Source organism: Alosa alosa, chromosome 1, assembly GCF_017589495.1.
Source record: "Alosa alosa isolate M-15738 ecotype Scorff River chromosome 1, AALO_Geno_1.1, whole genome shotgun sequence".
Classification (NCBI taxonomy): domain Eukaryota; kingdom Metazoa; phylum Chordata; class Actinopteri; order Clupeiformes; family Clupeidae; genus Alosa; species Alosa alosa.
This window is the reverse complement of record NC_063189.1, coordinates 40,050,058-40,077,877: the sequence shown is the minus strand read 5'-3', so window position 1 is coordinate 40,077,877 and position 27,820 is coordinate 40,050,058. Positions and strand designations below refer to the sequence as shown.

The window sequence follows — 27,820 nt, the reverse complement described above, 5'->3', positions numbered from 1 at the left end:
AAACGGTTAGCATAAGTTCGGTAGACAATGTGGATGTTACAAGGTAAGAAACACGATTTAAAACAAGTTTCTTGTTTCTCACTTCTCTTTCCGGGACGGTAGTCTCAATGTTGCAAGGTTGGTTTTCCGCCTGGGGACGCTAGGGGCAGCGGGAAAAGTCACCTTCACCGGAACAGGTCATTTAACCATCCAAATGATTTCTAAACGGGTTTATTATGTTGAAATAGTTGCCAAGTTCCCCTTTAAGAGTTTGTCAATGTAGCCTTAATGATTTCTTTTCAAAAAAGGCTAAGCATGCATTTAAGTTTCTTAAAACTGAGCTGTGCGTAAATGGGTCAATGCATGATTGCATAACAGACCAAATAGAAAATAAATGTTAAATGTTAAATATAGCCTACATATCTGTACATATTAAAATCAGATTATGTAGGCTTTAATGAATTAATTTTGAGAGAGAGAGTGCTGTATATTACAACGACTACTAGCGTTTAAATCATGTAGTGCAGTCCAAATTCAAAGAAGCCTACTGTCTCCGTCCTCCTCTCGCGGACTGCCAAGACTGCTGCTTAGGTATACAAAAAAGATACTTTTACACTTGAAAAGAAATCTCGTCTGAAGCAAATGGTCAATTTTGAGTGACCTATGTGAAAGAGGTAAGGTTTTCCTCTCCTCTTGTGGAGCTCTTTTAACTTGTAATAACGCCAACATAACACAAGCAATCAAAGTGTTTATCCGCCATACAAATTTCCCTGACAAATGACAACAGCGGCTCACATGAACTGTTAAAAGGTTGTCAACTTCTTCAGTGAAGCATTTTTGCAAAATATTAGCAGCTTCATGCTGCCAGAGCGGCTTTTCAGGTTTCCGATGCATTAGCCTACAGCTATAACGCTAGCCTACATAGCTAAGAAACTGACTGACAACAAGGTGTTTTTATTTCTCATTTAACTAATAAGTCTCCATCAAAATACATTTGGGGATGTTAAAAGATAGCTGCCTGCGTAGTGTCGGATAGCCTACATAGCACTGTTTGCAGGATAGTGGAAGTTCCCATCTTAACTGTTTACGTTACCACTTAGTTTGATGACAGTAGCAACATGCATCGCTGCAGTGCACACAGTTCAAGTCCTACTAGTAAGGGTTTCAGAGAAATGGTCAACTGTTTCCATAAGAAAATAATACATGTGATGTACGAAACGCATTCAGAACAAGAAGCACTACACAGAAGGCTGAAAATGATATGGTGGCATGACAGAGAAGAATGAAACCCGCACCAATGTATAACAAGCAGGGCTCCATAGCTCAGGGGTTAGAGCACTGGTCTTGTAAACCAGGGGTCGCGAGTTCAAATCTCGCTGGGGCCTGCGACTTCTTTTCGGCAAGCTTTTACGGCTAGAAATTAGATAGTAGCCTAGACGTGCGTGAAAAGATGTGATTTTGGGAGCTAGTATGCGATCTTACAATAATACAGCAGTTCGTTCGTCTAATTTCAGTATTTCAATATACATAAATTATTCAAGCAAATTCGCAGGACTCACAGATTAGACATTAGATTAGTTTATGCCCAAACTCCTGGATTTCATTTCGCTAATATTAAGGAATTGGATGGTTGTAAACTACTTTAAACTACCACTGTTTCTTGTTTACTTGTCTAGTTCACGTTAACAATCATACCATTTCTTTAGATATAATTGTATATTAGACTATACAAAAGATGAGAACCTTTTTTTTTTTTTTTTTTTTTTTAACCCTGCGCTTACTTATGATTGTCACTCCGTCCTTTCAATAAAAACACATATTTTGCTCGTGTAAAAAACACTGAAGATATAATGGAGTTAGCATGCAAAATACAAAATAAGAGTCCCTGAGTATCACTTTCTGTTAGAGCCCGGATAGCTCAGTCGGTAGAGCATCAGACTTTTAATCTGAGGGTCCAGGGTTCAAGTCCCTGTTCGGGCGATACTACTTTTCATACATTTTTGTTGTTTCCATTACCAAATTTTGATAATTGAATGTACACACAGTCAACAATACTGCACAGTTGTTGGTTTTTCCCTGTCTTCAAATGTTTAGCTTGCTTTAGGAAACTACTGCTGTCTTAAACGCAATCATTATTGCAACAGGCATATACTGTATACACCCAAAATGAGTTTGAGAGTTGAGGTAACTGCTGCATTCAAGAGGACTCTCAAACTTAGATTACCTTTGGACCACTTGTCAGATGGTCTTCTTAAAGAGCCAGTGCAATAGGCATGATGCATGAGGGAGAAAAACATCTCTCAAAACAGTTAGGCCTATTAAAACCCCTGATAAATATAGCTTGCTGTTACAAATTGTAATATACGAATGTCATCTCAAATCTAAATAAAATAAGGGGTCATACGAGTTTGACTGTGCAAGAGAGTTCTGCAAGACAGCAGATCGCCATATTACCAACCTCTGACATTTTACTCGATAGCAATAAGGATGGCAGGGGTTCCCAAACTTTTCCACGACAAGGCCCCCCAAATACCACTAGGTTCTGGCCAAGGACCCCCTTGTTATTAAACCCATCGACAATACTACGGCAAATGTAAAAAATACATTAAGATAATCCTAATCCACTCTCCTTAATCCTAATTTTAGCTACAAGCACTTCACGCTGGAGCGTACAGTGTGTAAAAATAGCATATGAGGTTTTCTGCTATATGACGCTACTATTACTCCCAGTCATTATCATGGAAAATATAATGTTCAGATATGCAACAAATTATTATAATGGCATTGTATAACAACCCTCATAGTAATAGGTATATTTTAAATGTTTCAAATGTATTTATTTGTTGCTTTTATTTTTCCTTCTAACTTGCTGAGGCCCCCCTGGCACCCCCTCGCGGCCCCCCACTTTGAAAACCACTGGCCTATGGCACACTGATGCTCTCTTGTGGGCACAACTGATGTTGTTTACAAAAAACAAATCTGTTCGGTGTCAAATGTACATAGGCTATTTTCTCAATATTAAGCAAACAAATTACAACAACAAAAATGAGGACTGATGCATTTGCATAAAGCAATTACTCCTAATTTCAGCATGATAACAGGTTCATAAAACTAGACTAGATCCATGCTGCCCTGTAGATAAATCATCTTTATCCAACAATTAACTTGGACATTGGACAAAAGCACCTGGCAAATGCTACAAATTAGGCTACCTTACCTGCAGAAAAAAAAAACCATTCCCTGACCGGGAATCGAACCCGGGCCGCGGCGGTGAGAGCGCCGAATCCTAACCACTAGACCACCAGGGACTGAGAGCACACAAAAATATGTCCATATAAAACCAAACAACATTAAACAACAAAACAATTCCCTCAGTAAGTCAACTAGCCTAGTTTCTCACATAAGAAGGAATTAAGTTAATAGCCTACAAGCAGGGCTGTCCAGTGCTACAAAAACAGTCTGTGCTATGGATGATTTACCTGCTTAGCACCGGTGACACCTAATTTAAAATGTTTTCTAGAGTGTAACCTACAGATGAGGTATTTGTAACTAGCAACCGATGCTAGACATTTTGTGGATTGTTTTACGAAACTATCAACTTGTAGCACCGTGCTATGAACAAAAAAACGAATGTACAGCCCTGCTGCACGTGGTAAACTTAACACTGCTAGGCCTATGTCAAGTTCTGTTGTAGACAGTAGTTGTGACGTTAACTAACTTGGTAGTGTGTATCTGTATGCATAGTATCTGTGCATGGGGAGCTATCAGTTCAAACAATATTTGGACATCTGGCCCACGGACCTTTACGTCAAGAGCGAAAACGAGCAAATTTGTGTTGGCATAGACTAAAAGTTGGCATCTGTCAAGCGCAAGTGGATGAAACAAACAATGACATAATGTGTTCCAGCTAATAGGCATGTGCTAGAAAAAGTAACGTATGATTTGTGTACTAACATTAACCTTACAAACAGGATAGGGATATAGTCCGTGATTAATCTCCTATATTGCTAATTAGTAAATCCTGCTATTATCATATATGATTGTAAGCTTTATTTCTGAGATCTTCCTTTTGTTTAGTGGTAGGCTAATTGAAACTGTCCAGGATTTTCCTGATTGTCCCGGATTTTCATGGTCTGTCCAGGAAAATAAAAATAAAAATCCTGGACACTGAATGTCCCGGATTTTTGTACATGATGCGCAAAATGTGTATTTCAGTTTAATTGAAGCGTGCCTACGTCCATAAACGTAGCTCTACAAAAATGACGTAGCATAACATGGGTGGTGGTGGTGGAGCACGCACCGTGGAGGTTCATTAGAAATGGTTAGGTGGAGACGGAGAGTGTGTGGGACAAGGAGAGTCAGAGAAAGAAAAGTATCCAGTGAAAAACAGTTAAGTTACATTGTGAAAATGGGTGGAGAGACGGATGACGACGAGGGTGCAACAGGAGGTGATGGCAGGCCAGTAAAGAAAAAACAAAAGAGGTCGACGTGTTTTAACAGTGATTGGGTTAAACAGGAGAAGTACGCTATGGCTAAAACCATGCCCAGGCGATCCATTTTATGCTAGCTGCTCCCTGTGCCTAGCGAAATTTCTCATAAAACATGAAGGAAAAAAAGCATTAGATGACCACGTCAAAAGTAAAAACATCAAAATCGAACCAAAAGGTCACGTCAAACAAAGGCAATTTCGTCCTTCATGGTGACAAAATCATCGCAAGACAAGCACTCTAAGCGATCAGGTAAGCTGTTTGACACTACACCTTACATTGCTACATTTGGTTATTCTTACAGACTGAAAAATTACATTATTTGTTTTTATTCCACTTAAGCAAAAAATCAGAACCTAATTATGTATTCCCCTTTTTTACAGTGCATGAAAATGCACTGTACTGTTCTTCCTAGGCTTCTTCTTATTCTTCTTCTAACGCACTTAATGCAGCTTCAACCGTTTAACGTAGAGACTTCATTCAAACTTTGTAGGTCTTACTTAGGACACCCGGGCAATGTATTTTTCAACTTTGTAACTTTTATACTTTTTAAACTATTAATTAAAAACTACTTAAGCAATATAGCACGAGTGAGAGTGGGGTTGGTCATGGATATTCCCACGGGTGTTGTTAGGCCCGTATACGGGCGAGGCAGTGGCGAAGGCAACAACAGCCGTGGGAATATCCATGACCAATCCCGATCCACGAGTGCTATATTGCTTTTATACAACTAATTCTACCACAAACTAAATAATCTGAAAACACCCCATTATTGTTTTAAAAATGTTAATTTCGACAACATTCTTATGCATCAAAAAATAGTTCCCTTTTCAATAGACAGCGTCTTGGTTGCTAGGTAACCAACATTCCAGACCCCTCGTTATGGGTCTTTGTGGTTTACATGTCTTCTTGAAAGAAATGTTGAAATCACATTCATATCTAGGTTTGCTGCATGCATGTTACAAGGACACTGGGCTATGTCATGTAAGGGACATGGTACTGCAAAAAAAACGGAAACATAGTCTACATTGCAGAACCAGTCAACTTTATTAATGTATAGTGAATAAATGTTACACTACTGTGCACAGCCTGACGTGACGATGCTAGCACACTTGGAGTAGGTAAGACTGTTTTTAGTGGCAGGCTAGCACATACCGTTGACTTGCGCTAGCCTAGCACCTGCGAACTCTGCAATTTGAACGACTGGATGAAACGTGTTGAAAACGGTCTCCACTGATAAATATCACACTTGCTTACTTGGAAATGAGGTCCTATGTCCAAAATCCTGAACCACCCCTTTAACATTAGGCTTATGACATCATAATAGAGCACTTAAGCAATTAGAATCCTAGGCCAGGTGTTCCGGCCACCTGGATCAACTGCCAGTCTCAGGGCTGAGCTACACCAGAGGCGCGTAAGGGCTTCTACATACCTGACGCACCCGACCGTTAGCGCGACAACGTGACGTCAAAATGACGTAAATCTTGCTGGCGCGCCAGGATTGAAGCCAGGTAGCGCGAGGTAGCGCCAAGGATTGTTAAGGCGGAGCAAGATATTTCATCAGGAGCCACTTCCGGGAACCCGGATCGTACGAGGGAGGGTCAAAATCCCCCTTTATGAAGAGCAGAGGCAGCGACTGCTCCATTGAAGTCTATGGGCATAGCTCAGAATTTCACCACATATGTAAGGTCTTGGTTTTATAGAGTTAGGAATGTGAATTTCGGGCACGTTTTCATGATCCTCAAATCCTTCTGAACATTTCAGGTACATTTTTAGCATTTTTGAGCATTCCAGTCGGGAGAAAATTGACCTTATATCAGGTGTGCGCCGGTTATTTATGCAGCTGCTGTTGGCCGGTTGCAACGTACGCTCGTCAATACGTCATCGACACGCCTCTATATGCAGACAGGATTCGATCCCCATTTCGCGCCCATAGACATGAACTACGATGAAGTATCTTGCTCCGCCTTTACAATCTTTGGTAGCGCACCACTCAGTTTTTTTCAGACGAGCGCGACAAGGCGGAAACAGGAAGATGGACTAGTTCGAGGGCAAGCGAGAGTTGCAGTGTTTTGTTACAGTCGTGAATTTTTAATAGTTTGCTGGATAAGTTAACAAAGTTACCAGTGAGAGTTGCAACACATGGAATTTAGAGGAAAGAGTAGAAACGATTTATTTTTAAACACAGGATATCTATTAAGGCCTGAACAAACTCTCTTTCAACTTCAGGAAATTACACAAACTCAGCCAGCTTCTAGCTAGCTAGCCAGCTAACTAGACTGTTTCAATTATTAAAATTTCCCTCGGGTTGACCAAAGTATCTATCTATATATCCATCTATCTATCTATCTATTTATCTACCTGTGCACACACCTTGGAAACTAGATGATAATGATGATGGTAGTTGTGAATAGTAGCAACCAAAGTCTGAAGTACCATCACAGAGGCTAGCTAGGTAGCTACTAGTGTTTCTTACTGCAGCTTCTTCTGCTGTGTCACGTAGTTAGCGTTACGGTACAGATCCACTTGTACTTCACTTCATTTTGTCGTGTCGCATTCCACTCTTGTCCTATGGGTGACATCAAGCAACTTTAACGCGCCCGCAAAGCATTCCGGGAAGGCAGCGCTCCATTTGAAATAATGTCGCGCGTCAAATAGCTGGCCGATGCCCAGCTTTATGCAAATGAATCCGTTGAACGCGAGGCGACTCTCCAATGAAAGAATGAGGTTGTAGGTCCTTTGTTGTACCACAACGGTGCCTGTGAAACTTTGGTTCCGCTTACAAGATAAATCATGTTTTAACGATCTCCACCTAGTAGTCCATAAAACAAACGAAACTAGGATTTGGATGAATATATTGACTGTTGGTGTTTCTGGTGAGGATTTGAGATTGCTTTGAGTAGTTTAAATAAAACAAGATTTCGAAATGGCTTGCATAGTTTGTTTAGGCTATTAATGTGTTGTATACTGTTAAGTACATGCCTAAAATTGTGGTCCATTTGTGGAAAAAAACTTAAGATACGTTAAAACAAACTGAGTATGAGCTGGTAACTGACATTTTAAACAAAACGCCCACACACGACTGAATGTGGGGAGGCAGCGCGACATCTATGCGACACGACAAAATGAAGTGTCATGCAAGTGGATCGGTAGCGTTAGTCTTTACACAACAGCGACACCTCTGTTCAGGAGAATATTGCAACTAGTGTCGTGACCACCACGCGCGAGTATAAATGGTTACGGCGCTTCTGTGACGTCACATTGTCGCGCTACTGGTCGGGTGCGTCGAGTATGTGGGACGTTTTACTGAAGCGTTCCGTTCGCGTTGCGTCTGCTGCAACAATTAGCTTCCATTATAATCAATGGAAGTAGCTACACCAGACGTGACAGTGGGGCGTACGTTCGAAAAAAATAGACCATTCATCTAAAATGGATTTTACGCGTCGCGAACGGAACGCTTCAGTTACGCGCCTGGTGTAGCTCATACCTCACATACAGTCTCATTCTCTTAATAAGACTACACATCTTGTTCAACTGTTTCCTCTGTCCACAACATAATTTAACCATTTAAACTATCCACCTATTTAACTGTTCAGTCATTCCAACTATATTAAACCTCATTTACCTAGCAAATCATTTAACCATTTAAACTATCCACCTATTTAACTGTTCAGTCATTCCAACTATATTAAACCTCATCTAGGCCTAGCCTACCTCGCAAATAATTTAACCTTTTAAACTATCCACCAATTTAACTGTTCAGTCATTCCAACTATATTAAACCTCATCTACCTAGTTCAGTTATTCCAACTATATTAAACCTCATCTACCTAGCAAATAATTTAACCATTTAAACTATCCACCTATTTAACTGTTCAGGCATTCCAACTACATTAAACCTCATCTACCTCGCAAATAATTTAACCATTTAAACCAGTGTTTTTCAACCTTTTCACTTTTGACACTTAAAATGTCCCACGGCACACTAACATCCTGTGTGAAGAAAAAATAAACATACCATAGCCTAAAATTTCAAATAATACACAGATACGGCCTTATTATGGCTTCTATGCAAGACTTGCTCAATAAAACATGCGTCCTCTGTTTCATTTGTAGGTGACTGTATCTATAATTTAATTGTTGTTATGAACAGAATACTGGATATGGGGGCCCCATTGTACAATGCCTGCATACCAGAAATAGTGCAATCATACAATCAATGAGGGCATGTGGTTATACATTTTTTGATGCAACCGTTGCTTTTCTGGACCAGTGAGAGTCATTCTAACTATTAAACCTCATCTACCTAGCAACCAATATAGCAACCATGTCAAATACCCTAGTAACAGCCTAGCAACCACTTCCACAGTTACAACCTAGAAACCAATGAGTTTAACCTAGCAACCAGCATAGCAACCACCACAACTAACCTAGCAACAGCCTAGAAACCACCTCAAGTACCCTAGCAACAGCCTAGCAACCACTTATACAGTTACAACCTAGCAACCAATAAGTGTAACCTAGCAACCAGCATAGCAACCACCACAACTGACCTAGCAACAGCCTAGCAACCACCTCAAGTACCCTAGCAACAGCATAGCAACCATGTCAAATACCCTAGCAACAGCCTAGCAACCATGTCAAATACCCAGGCAACAGCCTAGCAACCACTTCCACAGTTACAACCAAGCAACCAATATAGCAACCAATGACTTTAACCTAGCAACCAGCATAGCACCCACCACAACTAACCTAGCAACCACCTCAAGTACCATAGCAACATCCTAGCAACAATGTCAAATACCCTAGCAACAGCCTAGCAACCACTTCCACTGTTACAACCTAGCAACCAACATAGCAACCAATGAGTCTAACCTAGTAACCAGCATAGCAACCACCTCAAGTACCCTGGCAACAGCCTATCAACCATGTCAGATACCCTAGCAACAGCCTAGCAACCATGTCAAATATCCTAGCAACCACCATAGCAACCAACACGATTACCTAAGCAACCAGCATAGCAACCACTTAATTTGGCATAACAACCAACATATGTACCCTAGCAACACTATTGCAACTATATCTGCATTATTTGTTTTTACTCTATATGATATTTTACATAATATTTTTTGCATTTTCATGCACTGTATTTCCTTCAGGAAATGCTTTTCTAGTTCTCCATACTGCCCCCAGGTGTCCACAACTAAAAACTGTTGAAAATATAACAAAATAATAAAGGTCTGCTGTTAAATAAAGCAATTAACTAAACAAATAAGAATTGTCATTCTTACTAATTTTAGCTATACAATTGTGCTTAGAATGACGGTTTTTATCTTGGGTTAGATGTGCAAAAGGCGCCGTTGCTTACAAACAAAAAAGTCGATTGGATGGTCAAAATGTCCAGGATTTTTGTCAGACACAGGTGGCAACCCTACCCTTGTAACAATACTGTAGTTGTAACAAAATATATTTTATAACTATTATTGCTATTGCTGTCCAGTATTTTCATGTTATATAGCATGCCAGGTTACATTAGTGTTGGTTATCAAGTTAGGTAAGATAATGTCAACTTTATGTAGCCTAATTTTAACAAGAATATTAACGTTAGCCAAAATTTTTACTTTAACAGTTTGTCAGCTCTGGTGTTAGCTATAGTAATAATGAATATTAGCTGGATAAAGGCAACATTAGCAAGTGAGTTTACAATGCCAGTTAAAACTCACCTTTTCCTTTAAAAAACTGTTACCACAATAAGTTATAATGCTATTGACTAATTGGCAAACAAATCCACTTAGTTATCTTTACCTCTTTTGTAAGAACTCTGCTGGGTCAGCCATCCATTGATGTCCGTTGAAGCTAGCTTGCTTAACAAAACGGCCCCTGGTTCCCGATTTTCGGATAATATTCCGAAACGAACCATCCTTGCTTAAAGGAGAATTCCGGTGTGATATTGACCTACAGTGTATTGAAACATGATACCAAGTGTGAACGTATGTCTCAGCCCATCTCGGCTTGTCCCCTGCACTCCAAAATCTGGCGCTAGTTAGCCGATGCTACCAACAGCTTTTTCAATGGTGGTGCTTCGGCATCGGGCTAGCTATGCAAATAAATCACTGTTTTACACCATTTACAAGCTCAATGTATGGGCTATGAGACATACGTTCACACTCGGTATCATGTTTCAATACACTTTAGGTCAATATCACACGCTCTGGAAATTCACAATTTCGTCGCCGTTTTTTTCTTTTTTTTAAACATAGTCCAGTATTTCTTTCAAAATTGAAATGAAGTTGTATGGACTTTTTTTAAAAACGGCGACGAAATTGTGAATTTCCAGAGCGTGTTACTCCACACTCAGCAATCGACTCCTACGGACTTTCCCCTGAAGCTGGCAGCAAAGATGGCAACATTTCCGGCAAATCTTAAGTCTTTCGTAAGACGGACTTTACAACGCTCTTAGGCTTACGGTGCTTTCGTAGAACTGGGCCCAGTGCTGCTTCACCATATTTGGTTCTGACAGTTTTTTAAGCATTTTTTTATCTTGAGATCTGAGAGGTCTAGGGGGAATATATTGTTCAAGCACATATCTGACAAATGCTTTGGTCCAACAAACAAACAAGCAACAGAACTTTTAAAATCCATTCTGTACGTTCTGTACGAAACCACGGCCCAGTTCCCCGAAAGCATCTTAAGCCTAAGAGTGTCGTAAAGTCCCTCTTACTTAACGCCTTAAGATTTGCCGACTGTTTCGAAAACCATCGTGAGCTTAAGAGCGCCATTGAAAACACTCGTAGATCTACGAGTGCTCCAGAGTTCTCGTTACCGGCTAAGAGCGTCTTAACAGTACTTCTCACTGAGGTCACCAACAGAACATACAGAGGAATTACAATTTAGAATCCATAATCCAATTTACGTTCCCATTCTTTATTGTGTTTACCTGTGATTAAGCAGATTTTAGTGTGCAAAATAGCATAGCCTACATTTAATGGTCATAACAATGTGATGAAAAGCGCACAAAAATGCAATCAAGTTATGAAACGAGACGTTGCCAGAATAGTTTGCCCTTATCTTTGCTAAGTGAGGGCTATATTTTATTAGGCCTATAAGGGTACAAGCAGAGAAAGGAACATGTGGTTTAGTCTGTAGGCCTACTGCATCAAAATCTAAGCCTACACATTTCCTCACTTTCTTACTCGACTTCTTTCTTATCTTCAAACGTGCTCTTAAGTGACACAGCGAAAAAGTATTGCATGGTGCAACAATCTAATCCTAAATAATTACAATTATTTATGTCTGTGTGTGGTATATAACCTACTTGGGATGCTTACATGCAAGATGTCAAAGTGTTTCTATTTTCTTATTGATGTGAATTAATGTGTAGATCCGAAGTTTAAACGGTAGGCCTATAGCTGTGACGTGCAGTCACCTGACATCACCATCAAATCAGAGGATATTTCAGAACTATTAACGTGGACAGCTCCCCTTAAGAGCATCTTAAGAGCAGTGCATCCGCGTTCACGCTACAAGCGTGTTCGGGAAACAGTCGGAAAAACCAAACGAACGATCTTAAGATGAATCGTAGAAAACCCCCTTAAGAGCTTGTCTCCGTCGTTTTGGGGAAACTGGGCCCAGTGTAGGGACTTAAGTGTGGTAGGGACAGTTGAGAACCCTTGCAGCTGCATTTAGGACTGGAAGCTGCTTGGTGGTCTTTTTGGGAAGGCCTAAAAATTGTCAATTACAGTAGTCAAACCTACTAGAAGCAGAATGAGTTTCTCCAAGTCATGTTTTATCATAAGATTTCTTAGTCTAGCCATGTTTTCAAGGTGAATAAAAGGCTGATTGTGTACTGCTTTCATGTGGCTGTATGACACAAATCCTTCACAATCCTTTCATTCCTTTTCATAATCCATTCCCTCTTCCTTACTTCCAGTATGAATAATCATGCGTTATTCAATTCAATTCTTTATTTATCACAGACACTACCCATAGCAGAGAATAAAAATCAGACAGAATAAATAGATTAAAAAAACAAGAAGACAAGAAAACAAGACAAAACAAACCATCAAGACAACAAAACAAAACAAGCCATCAAGACAACAAGACAAACCCAACCATCAAACATATAGGCATTCTCTCCAATGCCTCCTAAGCTTAGAGGAGTACCTCAAGGAGCTCATGGCTGGGTTCACTAGAGCTTCAATAATACTATTATGTGAGAGATCCAGGCGGCACATGAATTTGTACATTAAATTTCTAAGGACTGCCTCACAGGTTGGCACATTGGAGAAGACAAACAAGTAGCTGGCACTAAACCATCTAGGTAGCTGCATCAGCAATATCATAGTGTCATTGTAGGCAACTTTAAGCTTCTGCAAGCTGCTTTTCTTATATCTACACCAAAGATGAGCAGTATACATAGGTGTACAAAAGGCGTTAAACAAAGAGCATTTGACATTAGAAGAGCACATACTGAACTTGCGTAGTAACATGTTAGCCTGGGCATATAATTTGCAGCATTGATAATATACATCTTGATCATCACTAAGATCATCTGAGATTATATGACCAAGATACTTCACTTCTTTACATACCACAAGTGGGCTATTACACAGATAGAAAACAAGGAAAGTCAATTTTTTATCCTCTCTGCTTCTAACTATCATGACATTGCTCTTTTTTGCATTAAACTTAATGTCATACTCAAGGCCATATTGTGTGCATACCTTAAGTAGTTGCTGCAAGCCAGCACTGCATGGACTAACAATGGCCAAATCGTCTGCATACACAAGATGGTTAATGAGAGAGCTACCAACGAGGCAGCTAGTAGTCCACAAACTCAGTTGAATTGACAAATCATTCATGTATACATTAAATAAAGCCGGGGATAATAATCCCCCTTGACGGACACCATTTGATACAAAGAATGGGGAGGATATTCCACAGCCCCATTTGACCCTCATTGTCTGGTGACTGTACCAGTATACTAGAATCCTGATAATGACCTTTGGTACCCCTCTTTGCAGTAATTTAATAAATAATTTTCCATGGTTGACCCTATCAAATGCCTTAGAGGCATCTAAAAAACACATAAATACGGTGGTAGAAAGCGCTATTGGTCTGTAGTTGTCAATGCTATTCAGTTTCCCGGCTTTATCTTTTAGGACTGGAACGAGCAATATGGAGAGAAGTGAATCAGGTAGCACCCCATGGATAAGGAGCCCAGTAAAGCACATTGATAATAAAGGACAGAGTTTCTGACTCCCATACTTCAAGTGTTCTGCATAGATATGGTCCATGCCACACGCCTTGTTGTTATCTAACATTGAGATTGCATCTAAACTTTCATCAGGTCAAATTACAAGATTCTCATTTGGTTCAATGTAATTTAACACAAAGGGTTCATTCTTAATACAGTTAAACAGTTCTTGATAATGTTCACACCATTTCTCAGCTATTTTCTCAGCACCAGACACTCCCTCTATATCAGAGGGGAGAGAGGTTTTACAGTTATTTAACACTTTGACCTCCTTCCAGAAGTCATAGTAGTTATTACTCTGCAGCTTTTTAGCAAGTGCATCAGCTCTCATAGTGTTTTCCTTCCTTTTAATAAAGCAAAGAGCATATTTAAATTTTGCGTTTGTGGACTTTTTATTCAAATGCTTGTTAGCTTCACGCTGTTGTCTGAACAGACAATAGATTTTATTTTGAGCAGATTTTAAACCCCACCCACCCCAAACAGAATAAATGTGTGTATGACTAACAGCTATTCTAATTAAATATGCTTGTGTATATAAACACCTGATCAGATTATCTTCTTGTGTGTAAACAGCTGGTTCAACTCAATCTGATTGAAAAAAAAGTGTGCATGTAAACAGAGCTACCGAATTACCACATTCTTCACTTTTCACAGTTGCATGCCAATCGCCTTTTGGTCTTTTTACCTATTGATTTGTTGCCCTTTTATGCTTACCACCAACGCTAGCTAAAGCGATTTGAGAAAGGAGAAATATGCAGTGACATAAATATACTTGTAACCAATTGCTTACTTGTAATCACGTATCCATCATGCACATATGCTAATTAGAATGTTACATGGGCAAAACATGTATCAGGTACCATTCATGTACCATTATTCCTGGTCTAGGAGGAATACAAAGGAGTAATGGTCATTTCAAGGACCTGACGGCCGCCATTTTGAAAATGGGGCCTTTCTTGGAGTAAAACTTTGGTAAACTTTTAGAATGTTTTTAAGTACATCTGATACTACTATAAACCACTGAGAAACCTTTTGTTAGAATTTTTTGGGGGTCAAACCATATTTGCGGCTAACTACTAAGCCAAAATGGTTTCTACTAGAATAGGCCTACATACATTTGTGGAATCCAAAATCATTCTTAATGGTTCAATCTTATGTTTAGTCTAATGATTCTCAATGAACAGATTAGACTAATTGAACTGAGAAATAAGACATTTTCAGACAGACTAAACCCAGCCAAGTCAATAATTAATCAAAGCAGTCAGTAAATAAGATAATCAATAAAAGGTATTTATTTTATGATCATGGCATTTTGAACTTTTCAAACAGATTCTTTAAAATAATAGAAACACCAATTAGCAAAAAATAGCTGCACTTAAAAAAGAGCTATACTTTGGCTAAATATGCTTTCACATTATAATATATAGGTCATGTAAAATGGGAAATACTCTTCTAATGTCACATACACTCACAATTTTAAACAGGTATTAACAACCATTGGAGTTCTTTGCACAAAAGAATGGCAATGATGATGCACAGTTTACATTTGTCCAGCCACCTGCAAAGAAACACAACATTTGCGTTAGAAAAGATAAAAGTCCACCTAAGAGGACTGTCAAAGCTTGCTTAAAAAAATCTGAAAGCTAAACTTACCTAAGGTCTGCATTTGAATGCACTGGTAGCTTGATACACTGTTTACGGATGCCCAGTTTGTGTAATGAAAGCCTACTCTGTCAATCCACATCCATGTACCCTGGAACATACAAAATACATCAGATAGGGACAATTAAACACATAAATGATCAACTACAAATCTCTCAACAAGCGTGTTTTCCTGATTGGGTTCTGCTGTATAGCCTACTACATCATGCACCGCTGTTATTTATTTGCATGGAGTCGGGGCCTATGATTAAAGCAACATGATGGTGTTCATGTCATTGCCACACGCCAGGAACGGCTGGTGTTGCACTATGTAACTCATACTGTGCAAGAAGCATAATCTTTTTTGTTATCCTTTGTTAGATTTTCATGGAACCCTACACATTGAAAAGTTACACTGAAGGGGTACCCAGTACGTTGAAAATTGACGAGATGAATAAATGGGTTAACAAATGGGAGGGAAGACCTCACCTGGAAATAGAAACCACCAATCCAAGCTGACGATCTGCCTGCCACTTGTGTCAGACTCTGCAGGAAGTTGTAATCATCTGGGCTCTGTACTGAGGCTAATGCTGCATTCTGGTTCACACAGTATTTCTGTCAAGAGAGTGGAAAATACAGCCATTATAGATAGAGGTAACATCTCAGTATATTATATAGAGTCCTTGAATGGAGGGGAGTTCTTGAAATAACTGATAACATGTGTACAGTATATTCAAAAATTTCATGTATTTAAATGTGGTAAACATAAGAGGATTCTGAGACTAGAACTGAACTGCAAAATGCATTAAAACATATTTATTTACCCAATGAGGTGAGTTACATTTTTAATTCTATATTGCTATGTTATAAATTGTCATAGCCTAGCCAGGAGTCAATTATATCCTAGCCCACATTAACTGATAGAATTTGAAATGACCTGAACTGGTGGAAATAGTTATTATTGAAAGGGTACCTCAGCACTGATCCAGTTCTTTGGGGAGCTCACATACAGGACACAACGTGATCCAGACATGAACCAGCCAGGGGGACAGTAAAGAAAGCGGCTCTCTTTAGGGGTGAGTAGATTAAACGGAGAGTGAAATAAATAAACCTCACTAACTAACATGAACAGCCAAGCACACAAGTCAATATCAGGTACTGCAAACATATTTCTACAGTTAAAAGTGGTATAGGCTACACAATGTCATTTTAGAAGATTTCATGATCTAGAGTGAATCTGAGGTCACTTACCAACTTGGTCTTCTTCAGTTCCATCTTCAGTAGACAGTTCTGTATTGACATACAACTGAAATTATTGACTGATGCCCAAAGAAACTGGCAAGCTCAAATACATTTGAGTAAGCTAAGTCTTGAGATTTCATAACTGAGTAAATTTCTATGAAATAGTTTACTAGTTTTTACTATTGTTTAGATTTTTTGACAGGGCTTCCTTTATTTAATCTGACACTTACCTGGGAGAACTTCATCTTCATTTCCACCTACAGCCTCCGCTAATGAAGAGAATAAGAAAAACACATTTCTAAGCAATCAAAAGTGTACACACGTGAATATACACATTAATAACGCATGCAAAATTAATTTATACATTTATCCATGATGAGGACTATGCTTTCTATCCTTTGTGTCTCAGGACACTGCTAAACTTTGCATCTGAATCAAATAAATGCTTAATATTTCATCAAAGTTTTAGATAAAAGCATGCATTCACCTGAAAGCAAAATACCTCTACAATGAGTGTGAGAAATATTAAGAGGAGTTAAATAAGTACATACTGTTGTTGTATACAGTTTCCTCAGGAACAACCTCAGTGTATTCTTCCACAGGGACTTCAAATGAAGTGATATGTTATATTTTGAAGTATCAATAACTTAAAGTAATTGTTTGTTCAGGTGTTTGTGGATATTGGTCTTGGAGTAATGTATCAGATCAATCAGAAAAAAGGTGATGATTTTCTAATTAAGGTGTCATTATATATAGAAATCTCTTACTGGTTGCTGCCCATGAGAGAGAAATTGATAGGCAGAGTAGAACGGAAAATGTCAGCATCCTCATGGTGATTTTTGGTTTAGTCTGCAAGAATGGTTAAACATTACCTCCCATCACATATACTGTTCTTGTGATAATGTAATCACATACATGAAAGGAAGAGTATAAATAGATAATGACAGGACATTTGAAAAGGTATGAAAAGTAAGACCCTCACCTCTTTGGTTTCTCAGGAGAGATCTTCCAGGTGTGATGATAGTGGAGGATCCTGCAGCCTAGTTTATATAGCACACCCTCTCAGCCGCAGCAGGAAACAAAATGGTATGGAATGACGGTTATTTGTTCTTGAGTAATGATCAGCTGCTTTCAGGGAATTACAATATAAATGAGTCATTTCTATGTCATAAAACATGAGGTGAACTTTCAGATGGTGGAAGGTAGCACATGAGTGTAGATTAGATTTGTCCTGGTTCCTTCCTGCAAGTTACACTGTAAACATAACGCATTGCACAAGATTCCCGCAAGACTCTGTTGAACCCTGCACCCAAGAAGATTGTAAGGACATAGATATGTTGTGTTATGTTATGTTGCTACAAGTGCATAGATACTATGTTATATGTTAATGCTTTTTTAAAACCTCTCTTTGGTTCTGCAAGCATGCACATATAGTGTGTTTGTCTGTTTTACCCATGTGCAGTGGTTTTTGAGTGGGATGAAGTGTGTACAACTTTATTCAACAAACATTATTTACCATTATTCAACAAACACAACTTCATTATCAAACAATTTAAAATCCCTTAAAAAGTTATATTGTATTGCAACAAACCCCTTATAAGGGGAATTTACTTGAAATGGCACTTTTAACCACTAGCAAGGCTTTGAACCGGTTCACGGAACGAAAACGAAAAACAGAAACTTTCAATGTTTTGCTAGGAACAGAAACAAAACTTTACATTTTTTTATGTTCCGGAACAGAATCGTTTATCTAATGGTAACCGGTTAATACCACTATTTTTTTCATTCTTTGACAAGATTTTTGTGCAATATGACTTAATACATTTTCCTTGTCTTAATTCGTGTATAATACTGAAAAAAATGGAGGCATGTCAGAATTACAGTTATGCCGCTTACATATGTAGCCTATAGTGCTTTTTTAATGTTTGATGGCAGGATAGAGACTTAATGAAAATTATGTAAACTATATAATTAAAGTCCTAATGATGGGCCTACTTATTTGTATGTCCTGCAGCTGACATGAGACGTTATTAACTGGTTCGGATTTTTTTTTTTTTTTTGTTCTAACCGGTTCAGGAATGTCAATTCCTGAAGCCCTGACCACTAGTCATACTGCTTTATAGTAAAATAAATGGATCAATATATTGGAGTTAGGGGGAAATGGTTTTATCCTCTTGATTAAATAACATCCTTTCACAACTCTACTTAGATGTAGTGACCTAAATCTACAACAATAATCGAATACTGGTGACTGTGATGCCTAAAGAGTGACAGGCAAGACCTACATTGGAAGTTATTCTGCAAGTACTGCAAGTAACACGAGTCACAGATTTTACAATTTTAAATCAGTAATTAAAGGTCTGTTTCTTCTTACGTTCACCTGATATACACTTTGATCTAGTTGGACTTCTTGTAAAAGCTTTTAATTTTTCCTTGTTCATATATCAGCAATGATTAGGGAGAGCCTTTTATAGTAAACTCAACTCATTCAACTTAAACGTTTTTCCTTATTAGATTAGATAAGATCTTCCTCGTTCCTTGTTCCTTGTCCATTTACCAGGAATGATCAGAGAAAGCCTTTTATAGTAAAACGGGTTTTTTATAGTAACATTGTGATTCATTTTAAAAGTTTATTTTGTCAGATTACAATGTCAGCTGTTTTAAAGGAACCATATGTAAGATTGTGGCCAAAACTGGTACTGCAATCACTTTCAAAATACTGAAGAGCGGTGTATCCCCTCCCCCTCCCCCTCCCCCCTGACTCGAGGTTGCACACGCGGATGGCGAAACACTACTGACTTCGTGATTAGTAGATAGATGGAGGGTGGCGCATCAGTTCAAAACACAACATGACATGACAAAACACAACATCAACAACAGTTGAGGGCTGCAACTTCACTTTTTAAATGACAATATCCTGGCTGGACTACTGTTGTCAGTGATATAAGTATTTGAAATGAACATGATTTCTTAATGTCTAGTGACATATCAGGGCCATTTTATGATTAATTGAAATATTTTTCTTACATACGGTTCCTTTAACTCTATACCCTGAACAAACAACATTGCCCTAATTAAGAAAGAGAAATTCCATCTGTCAGGAAGTGGCATAACATTGTATTGGGTCAGATAAGCCTTAAGTCTGCAGGTATGGTTCCTTAGGTCAAATGTTGGCCAAGCAATTAGAGTAAGGCAGACAGGGAGCAACAGTTCATCTCACAGCACTGCTGTGTGTTCAGAGTAAAGTTTGAAATGTACTTTTTAAAGTTATTTGTAAAAATCAACTTGTTTGTCATGCTATGTAATAAATGATTCACCTATTGCCTATTATGTGCAAACAAGCCTTTGGCCACCTGTGTGATTTGTGAGTCTGACATGTCTTTCAGCTATTCCAAACCTAATAGGTCAGTTGTCTTGAGAGTGGTGGATTTTTGCCAAAATATTTAACTTGTTATATAAAGAATAGCTGAAATATATATATTTATACAACAATTGGGTTCTATGGAACTATTTATTTGTTTCTGATTGGCCGAGAGACGTTCCATGAGTTGGAATATCCCTGGACATTTCAACTCAGACTTTGCACAGCTAATAATAAATCACTCCAGCGATACAATGTAAGATTTGACACAATGTTCTCATCCCAGCTCTCCACTATTTTAAGCAGTGGGTTACTCCTTAGCAAACCATAACGAAACAGTGCTTCACCACATCTGTGGATTAAGCTACACAGTCAACTCAATGTAAGTAAGATAAACGAGGATGCTAATTGTTCTCAGCATGTTCTGGAATGTTGGTTACCTAGCAACCAAGACGATGTCTATTGAAAAGGGGGTCCTAAGTAAGACCTACAAAGTTTGAATGAAGTCTCTGTGTTAAACGGTTGAAGCTGCATTAAGTGCGTTAGAAGAAGAAGAATAAGAAGAAGCCTAGGAAGAACAGTACAGTGCATTTTCATACTTAGGACACCCGGGCAATGTATTTTTCAACTTTGTAACTTTTATACTTTTTAAACTATTAATTACAAACTACTTAAGCAATATAGCACGAGTGAGAGTGGGGTTGGTCATGGATATTCCCACGGGTGTTGTTCGGCCGAATATCCATGACCAATCCCACGATCACGAGTGCTATATTGCTTTTATACAACAATTCTACCACAAACTAAATAATCTGAAAACACCCCAATATTGTTTCAAAATGTTAATTTCGACATAGTTCTTACGCATCAAAAAACAGTTCCCTTTTCAATAGACAGCGTCTTGGTTGCTAGGTAACCAACATTCCAGATCCCTCTTTACGGGTCTTTGTGGTTTACGTGTCTTCTTGAAAGAAATGTTGAAAGTCGGGCTGAAATCACATTCATATCTAGCTTTGCTGCATGCATGTTACAAGGACACTGGGCCATGTTATGTAAGGGACATGGTACTGCAAAAAACGGAAACATAGCCTACATTGCAGAACCACTCAACTTTATTAATTTATGGTGAATAAATGTTACACTACTGTGCACAGCCTGACGTGACGATGCTAACACGTTAGCAGCGGTTAGCTAATTATGCTAACGTTAGTTATTTACAAGTCTCCTCCAAGTGACAATCATATTATACACAATGCTGGAAATGCTGAGAACAATTAGCATCCTCGTTTATCTTACTTATTGAGTTGACTGTGTGGCTTAATCCACAGATGTGGTGAAGCACTGTTTTGTTATGGTTTGCCAAGGAGTAACCCATTGCTTGAAATAGTGGAGAGCTGGGTGTCAAATCTTCGCATTGTATCACGGAGTGATTTATTATGACCGCCGCGCAGCGAAGCGGCGGTCATATAGGTTTAGTCAGATTTTTTTTTTTTTTTTTTTTTTTTTTTTTTTTCGCATGCCCAAATTTCCGTCAATGATTCCCGGGACACTGAAAGACCGGGGTACACAAAACTTGGTGGACATGTAACCCCACATGGATAGCATGGAACCATCGTTTTTCGTTTTGATCTGTAGCCCCCCCCGCTGAATTGGACCCCCGAAAGGAGGGTAGGGCAGACACAGTTTTGTGTGAATATCTCGAAAACCGTAGGGTTTAGGAGGACCTTTTTTTTTTTTTTTGTATGTTGATCTCAAGGGGCCATGTCAACCCATTCCATAACCACTCATTTCATGTATAGCGCCACCTAGTTAAACACAAAAAAGTAAAAATGAGGTGGTGTAATTAAAGGTATCTGTGACCTAACATAGTCAAAACTGCACGAAATTGGAAGTGTAGGATCATTATGACACCCTCTGTATGCACGCCAAGTTTTGTGGAATTCCGTTCATGGGGGGCCACACAATAAATTAATTTATGTTACTATACACCAACTGGCCTGTAGGTGGCCGGAGACAGTTTTCTGTGAATATCTCGAGAACCGTAGGGCCTAGGAGGTCCACCTTTTTTTTTTTTGTATGTTGGTCTTAAGGGGCATGTCAACCCATCCCATTACCACTTATTTCATGTATAGCGCCACCTAGTTAAAAATTAAAAAGCAAAAAAATTAGGTGTTTTCATCTCAATATCTCTGGCTGACAAGGTCAAAACTGCACGAAATTAAAAGTGTAGGATCATTATGACACCCTCTGAATGCATGCCAAGTTTTGTGTACTTTTCGTTCATGGGGGCCTTACAATAAAATAATTTATGTGTACATTTAGTGACGCATACACCAACAAGGATTCCCGGGACACTGAAAGACCGGGTACACAAAACTTGGTGAGCATGTACCCCACATGGATAGCATGGAACCGTCATTTTTCGTTTTCATCTGCAGCCCCCGCTGGACTGGACCCCGGGAAAGGAGGGTAGGGCAGTCACAGTTCTCTGTGAATCTTTTATGGTATGTTGGTCTCAAGGGCCCACATCAACCTGGCTCATAATCACTCATTTGTGATTTGCCCCGGTAAAAAATAAAAATCAGTAGGATTAAAAGAAAGCCAAAATAAATATTCATCATCATCATCATGGCTGCATTTTCAGTATTGGCGAGAAGTAGTCGTTTGTCCACTAGATGGCGCATCGTTGCAGTGAGACGTAATTTTGTTGGAAGTTAAAAGTGGGTTGGAAAAAACAATGGACGCTTCATACAAGGACTGTAATTTACCGCAGCGAACATCTAATAAGGATAGGACGATGTTCACATGAAGTGTAATTCCCATTTCTTCTTGAAGCCGAAATAAATCTGAGGATGTTTATCGGACATGCTTGGTTTTTACTGCAGGTACGTTAATCTTGTAATATCAATAAGGACCTAGGTAATGTTACCGTTAGCGTTGGTTGAGTGATGGAGGCATTTGATTTATTGCATTTGTAGAAAACTATAAATGCGGTTATACCAAGCAAATGTATAGCAGCACTGTTTGTATCTTTCGACTGTCATTTATTGCACGTGCTACAAAATCATTCTGTGCAATGGAAGATTTACCAACGTTATAACCGGTCTGATACAGTTTTGCCAATACATGCGGAGACTGAGACGCCTGTTTATTTTGTTTTAAGTGCGCGTGCAGGGGTGTGAGAGTGGAATCGATGTGCTTTGATTACAGCTTGGTAGTTGTAGTCTGTGAAATTAAAAAGCACGTGTGTGTGAAGTATCCAAACAATGACACCTTCATTTCATTATGGCTGCTTTAGCAAAACACCTTAAGCTACTGTGTAGTGGGTCCCATTTAGAAGTGGCTACTTCATTCAGCTTTCCTTGACTCATGGAGCTGCGTGAATGTTATTACAACTTTTCGCCACGATATGACAGTTTAAGTCCGCTTTGATACTGTAAGGCGAAGCCATTGGTTTCAAAGGAGATTTTATTTGTGTCGCTAGCATAGCCTATTGACAATTTATGTTGTCAATAGGCCTACCTTATAATCCTACCTGTAGCTTAGGGAAGCTAACAACTTTCTATTAGGATCTAGTTTGTTAGTTACCGTTTTGTCATAACTCCCTGATGCATTTTGCATTTAGAATAGCCAGAGCGTGTATATCTCAATCGAAAATTAAACAATATCGGTGCCTATGGACTAGGCTGGGTGAACCCAGCCTGATCTGCCCGCTATTTATTTTTTTTTGATTTCTTAAAAGATTGAGCTTGGTCTGATGAAAGCCAGACTAGCCATGGACCTCAGTTAAACAATGCAAGGGAACATGAATCAGCCTATATTTGCACTAACAATAACGGACAAAAGCTCTTCAACTTTGGCCCGTTAAAATGTGTATGAACAGTCTAGCTTAACGCATTTCATCAAGGCCCATTTGGACATGTCAGTTATTTGCACCACTGGTTAGATGTAAAACAGCATTTCGTTTCAGACTAGGCTACTGTTACTTAATTTGTGCATTAACAATAACGCGTTTCAGACTACTGTTACTTAATTTGTGCATTGACAACAAAGTATTACATGAACTAAAGATGACTAAAATCTTATGTAGAAGAAGAAACATTCACAAAAAAATCCATCCATCCAAAAATGACCTTTGTTTTGATAGCTGTTGAAAACGCATGGAACTGACAGAGATGTTTTTGTTTATAAATACATAAAAAATAAATAAATTAATAACATTATGCTGATACCTTTTGCTTTTCCCAAATACAATGTAGCCTACAGGTGTAAGTGACCTTTCATCAATCCAGTTGCAATGGATGAACTGTGATGAACTGCCCTACTTGTGATTGTTTAGAGATTTTAAAGGTTTTATAACAATTCTACATCTTCTTTGGCTATTCTACAATCTATTCACCTTTTCAGCACCAGTAGGGTACTTTCTGTGCAGCCGCACACACACACACTCAGGCATGCCAAACAAGCATACACAAAAGTTTCAAGAGTGGGGGATTTATTTTCGCGGAACGGATGTACAGGACTGAGCGGCGGTCATATTTTGTACCGCTATGCGGTACATCGAGTTATTAACTATGCTGAGTCTGAGTTGAAATGTCCAGGGATATTCCAACTCATGGAACGTCTCTCGGCCAATCAGAAACAAATAAATAGTTCCATAGAACCCAATTGTTGTATAAATATATATATATGTTACTGTTTATATATATATTTATTTGCACAGCTAATAATAAATCACTCCGTGATACAATGCGAAGATTTGACACAATGTTCTCATCCCAGCTCTCCACTATTTTAAGCAATGGGTTACTCCTTAGCAAACCATAACGAAACAGTGCTTCACCACATCTGTGGATTAAGCTACACAGTCAACTCAATGTAAGTAAGATAAACGAGGATGCTAATTGTTCTCAGCATTGCCAGCATTGTGTAGGGCCTATAATATGATTGTCGCTTGGAGGAGACTTGTAGATAACTAACGTTAGCATAGTTAGCTAACCGCTGCTAACGTGCTAGCATCGTGTCAGAAAAACATATGGGGCTGTGCACAGTAGTGTAACATTTATTCACCATAAATTAATAAGTTGAGTGGTTCTGCAATGTAGGCTATGTTTCCGTTTTTTTGCAGTACCATGTCCCTTACATAACATGGCCCAGTGTCCTTGTAACATGCATGCAGCAAAGCTAGATATGAATAGGGTTACCAACTTTCTGATATGAAAATAAGGGGGGGTTTCTATAATACACTTCAGTACACCGGCATCCACTTCAGTTAGGGGTATTGAAATTATGTATGTATTATTGCACTAAATAGTGTGTGAGCCATTATTTACTAAAATGCGCACATAATATACTACATTCTATGCACAATCTAGTAAAATTAGATCATAATTGTGTAAAATGAGTGCACAATTTGGTCAAATGAACGCACATTCTCACAATATATTTAAAAAAATGTCTTGCCTACATTATAGCCACTAGCCTACTCATTTTCTATCTGGTGCAAAACAAGAATCATTTCGATGCAAAAACACTTGATAAAGAAATAACTGTTTGTAGCCTATTATACTCAAACCAAATAACTCTGAAAACTGAACTGGCGGATATGCTGTCATAGAAAAAAATATATTGAACATCACAAGCAGCTCCAAAAGCACTGTAAAACTCATGACAAGACATGTCATCTCACGCTACGCTATCAGCGTAATCTATACGTGACTCGCAGTGGCTCAAACAAAAAGTGCATTCTCTGTTGGGATAGTGATGACAGACAGACAAACTGAGAGGGATAAATGACAGCAGCAAAGTTTCCCTTTATTTCATACAAATCGTGGTATGGTGATTGGTGTGCGTACCATAGCATTAATTCCTGCAGGCGCCCCTGATAACAGCAGATAGATAGATAGATACTTTATTGATCCCTAGGGGAAATTCAAGAGGAGATTCAAGATCACCTCGGCTGAGCCATATTCAGTCACGGTTTAAGCTTGGTTATTCTACAACCCACACATGACCATATACCATCACAGATGGTTCTGAAGATGTTATGAAATCTTTTTTACAAACAGTATAATATTGCCTATATCAATGTGTGCCAATATAATAATGTTCATTGAATTGTGTCACATTCTCAGGTCTTTCACGTAGTTGGTGCGCTGTCTGGGGAGTCATCTGCTGAGGATGGTGTTGTCCTGTCTGAACTGCCCAATGCACCAGCAGGTGAGAGGGAGAGAAGCCTGTATGTTTCATTACAAACAAATTAACAATTCAGAACTTGAAACAAAGAAAATTCTTATGTCTCCCTGTCACCGCATGGGCCTATAGTCGGCTTAGTGCGCAATTATGTTATCTATATTCTCATGATGACATTCTCATGCCTTTTATTTCAAAGCAATTCTGACATGTTGTCATTATCAACAATCCTGATGCCATTAGTTCTTAAAAATTCCCTTTTTTTGCGTAACTACTGTAAATAGGTAACATATGATGTGTCCTGAAATCAAAACTAAATATGGAATCCCAATGAACCCACTGCTTGTTTTCATTCCATATGCAGAGGCATTGGAGGACGTAGCCCATGAGGAACACCTACGTGTAAAGCGTGGATGGGGAAAGCTCCAAATGTTGGAAGAGATTCCGGAAGAAGGCCAAAAAAGGGATTAAAGGGGCGGCTACTGCTATAGCTGCAAATGCAGCTGGAAATGCAGCTATAGCAGTGCTCGGATGAAGGGAGCCACCTGCTAGAAATGGAGGGTTGAGAAAGGGGTGAAAATTGAATGTAGAATGTTGTTGTTGTTGTTTACACTGGTAATGGAATAAATACCTGTAATTTACTTCTGTCTTCATGGTTTATTTTGTTCAGGAGTTTTTGAAGATGTTAAGGGCAGCTCATGATATATTTTGTACGTTTTGGCCCGGGGTAGACCACAGATTTCTCTTTTGGATCTGGAGCTAAAAGAAATTTGGAATTCGGTCTACTGTACTTGATAGGCATACGTATCTTTTAATAGGCAAAAGGACATTGTTTTGACTTCTACAGTATACATGATAGTGTCAGCCTATTTAAGGAGAGATTATCTTCTGGTTTTCAGAACTGAGTCAGTGCACTTGTGTATAGTGGACAGTGTACATGTAGCGTACATTATAGTAGACATTCTTATAGAATATTCAGATGCAGATCTGTTTATCCAGTGTTCTCTAACAGCAGTTTGAAGTGCCTGCTTGAGTCACTTGCGCACATATGCACAAATATTGCTTACAATGGTTTCAAGGATATTTCTCTCTGGTCATTTTATTTGACAATCAGAATCAGAATGGGACTTTATTCGCCAGTTATGTTCACACATACAAAGAATTTGGTTCCAGCCATTGATATTACTCCAGCAAGACAGTATAGACAATGTCAATAGTCAATACACACGTATATAAATATGCATATTAATTACAGAAAAAAACACAATTTACTCCCAATATGCAGATTGCATAAAGCAATATACAGATTACATAAAATGTCCATAAAATGTATTATACAACAGTTAGGTCCGGTCAAGCTTTTGTTTTTTCTCTTTTTTTTTCTTTGGTAATTTTGTGTCAACGATTCCCGTGTCATCTTTGTGGGGCTACATCCTCGGGATACTTGGTAAGCATGTAGCACCACAAGGATGACACGGAACCATTGTTTTTTTTGTTTTGATCCGTCGCCCCTTGCCGGACTGGACCCCCGAATAGAGGGTAGGGCGGACACAGTTTTCTGTGAATATCTCGAGAACCATAGGGCTTAGGAGGACCACATTTTTTTGTATGTTGGTCTCAAAGGGCCATGTCAACCCATCCCATAACCACTCATTTGATGTA

General features: G+C 38.8%; 1 protein-coding gene, 1 long non-coding RNA gene and 3 other non-coding genes across 8 annotated transcripts; 3 read left to right on the top strand and 2 right to left on the bottom strand.

The window, feature by feature from the left end:
• Nucleotides 1-534: 534 nt before the first annotated feature.
• LOC125285303 lies at nt 535-26,765 on the top strand. Of its 3 annotated transcripts, XR_007192014.1 has the most exons (4): nt 4,428-4,718; nt 17,604-17,691; nt 26,101-26,185; nt 26,523-26,765. It is a non-coding gene; the product is annotated as an uncharacterized LOC125285303 (long non-coding RNA). The 3 variants fall into 3 exon arrangements; XR_007192023.1 differs by lacking the exons at nt 4,428-4,718; nt 17,604-17,691 and adding an exon at nt 535-653; XR_007192016.1 differs by lacking the exon at nt 17,604-17,691.
• On the top strand, nt 1,292-1,364 carry trnat-ugu. Its single transcript has one exon. It is a non-coding gene; the product is annotated as a tRNA-Thr (tRNA).
• Nucleotides 1,887-1,959, top strand: trnak-uuu. The gene has a single exon. It is a non-coding gene; the product is annotated as a tRNA-Lys (tRNA).
• On the bottom strand, nt 3,216-3,287 carry trnae-cuc. The gene has a single exon. It is a non-coding gene; the product is annotated as a tRNA-Glu (tRNA).
• LOC125285189 (ladderlectin-like) lies at nt 14,997-17,678 on the bottom strand. 2 transcript variants are annotated; one of them, XM_048229535.1, is made up of 9 exons: nt 17,588-17,677; nt 17,373-17,454; nt 17,157-17,210; nt 16,836-16,874; nt 16,615-16,653; nt 16,337-16,431; nt 15,853-15,978; nt 15,376-15,475; nt 14,997-15,280 (listed from the first exon to the last, which is right to left on the bottom strand). In XM_048229535.1, exons 2-9 carry the CDS (start codon nt 17,434-17,436, stop codon nt 15,210-15,212), a joined length of 588 nt encoding a protein of 195 aa, XP_048085492.1. In that variant the 5' UTR covers nt 17,437-17,454; nt 17,588-17,677; the 3' UTR covers nt 14,997-15,209. The 2 variants fall into 2 exon arrangements, with proteins under 2 accessions (XP_048085492.1, XP_048085576.1); XM_048229619.1 differs by lacking the exon at nt 17,157-17,210 and having other exon boundaries at nt 17,588-17,678.
• Nucleotides 26,766-27,820: the final 1,055 nt, after the last annotated feature.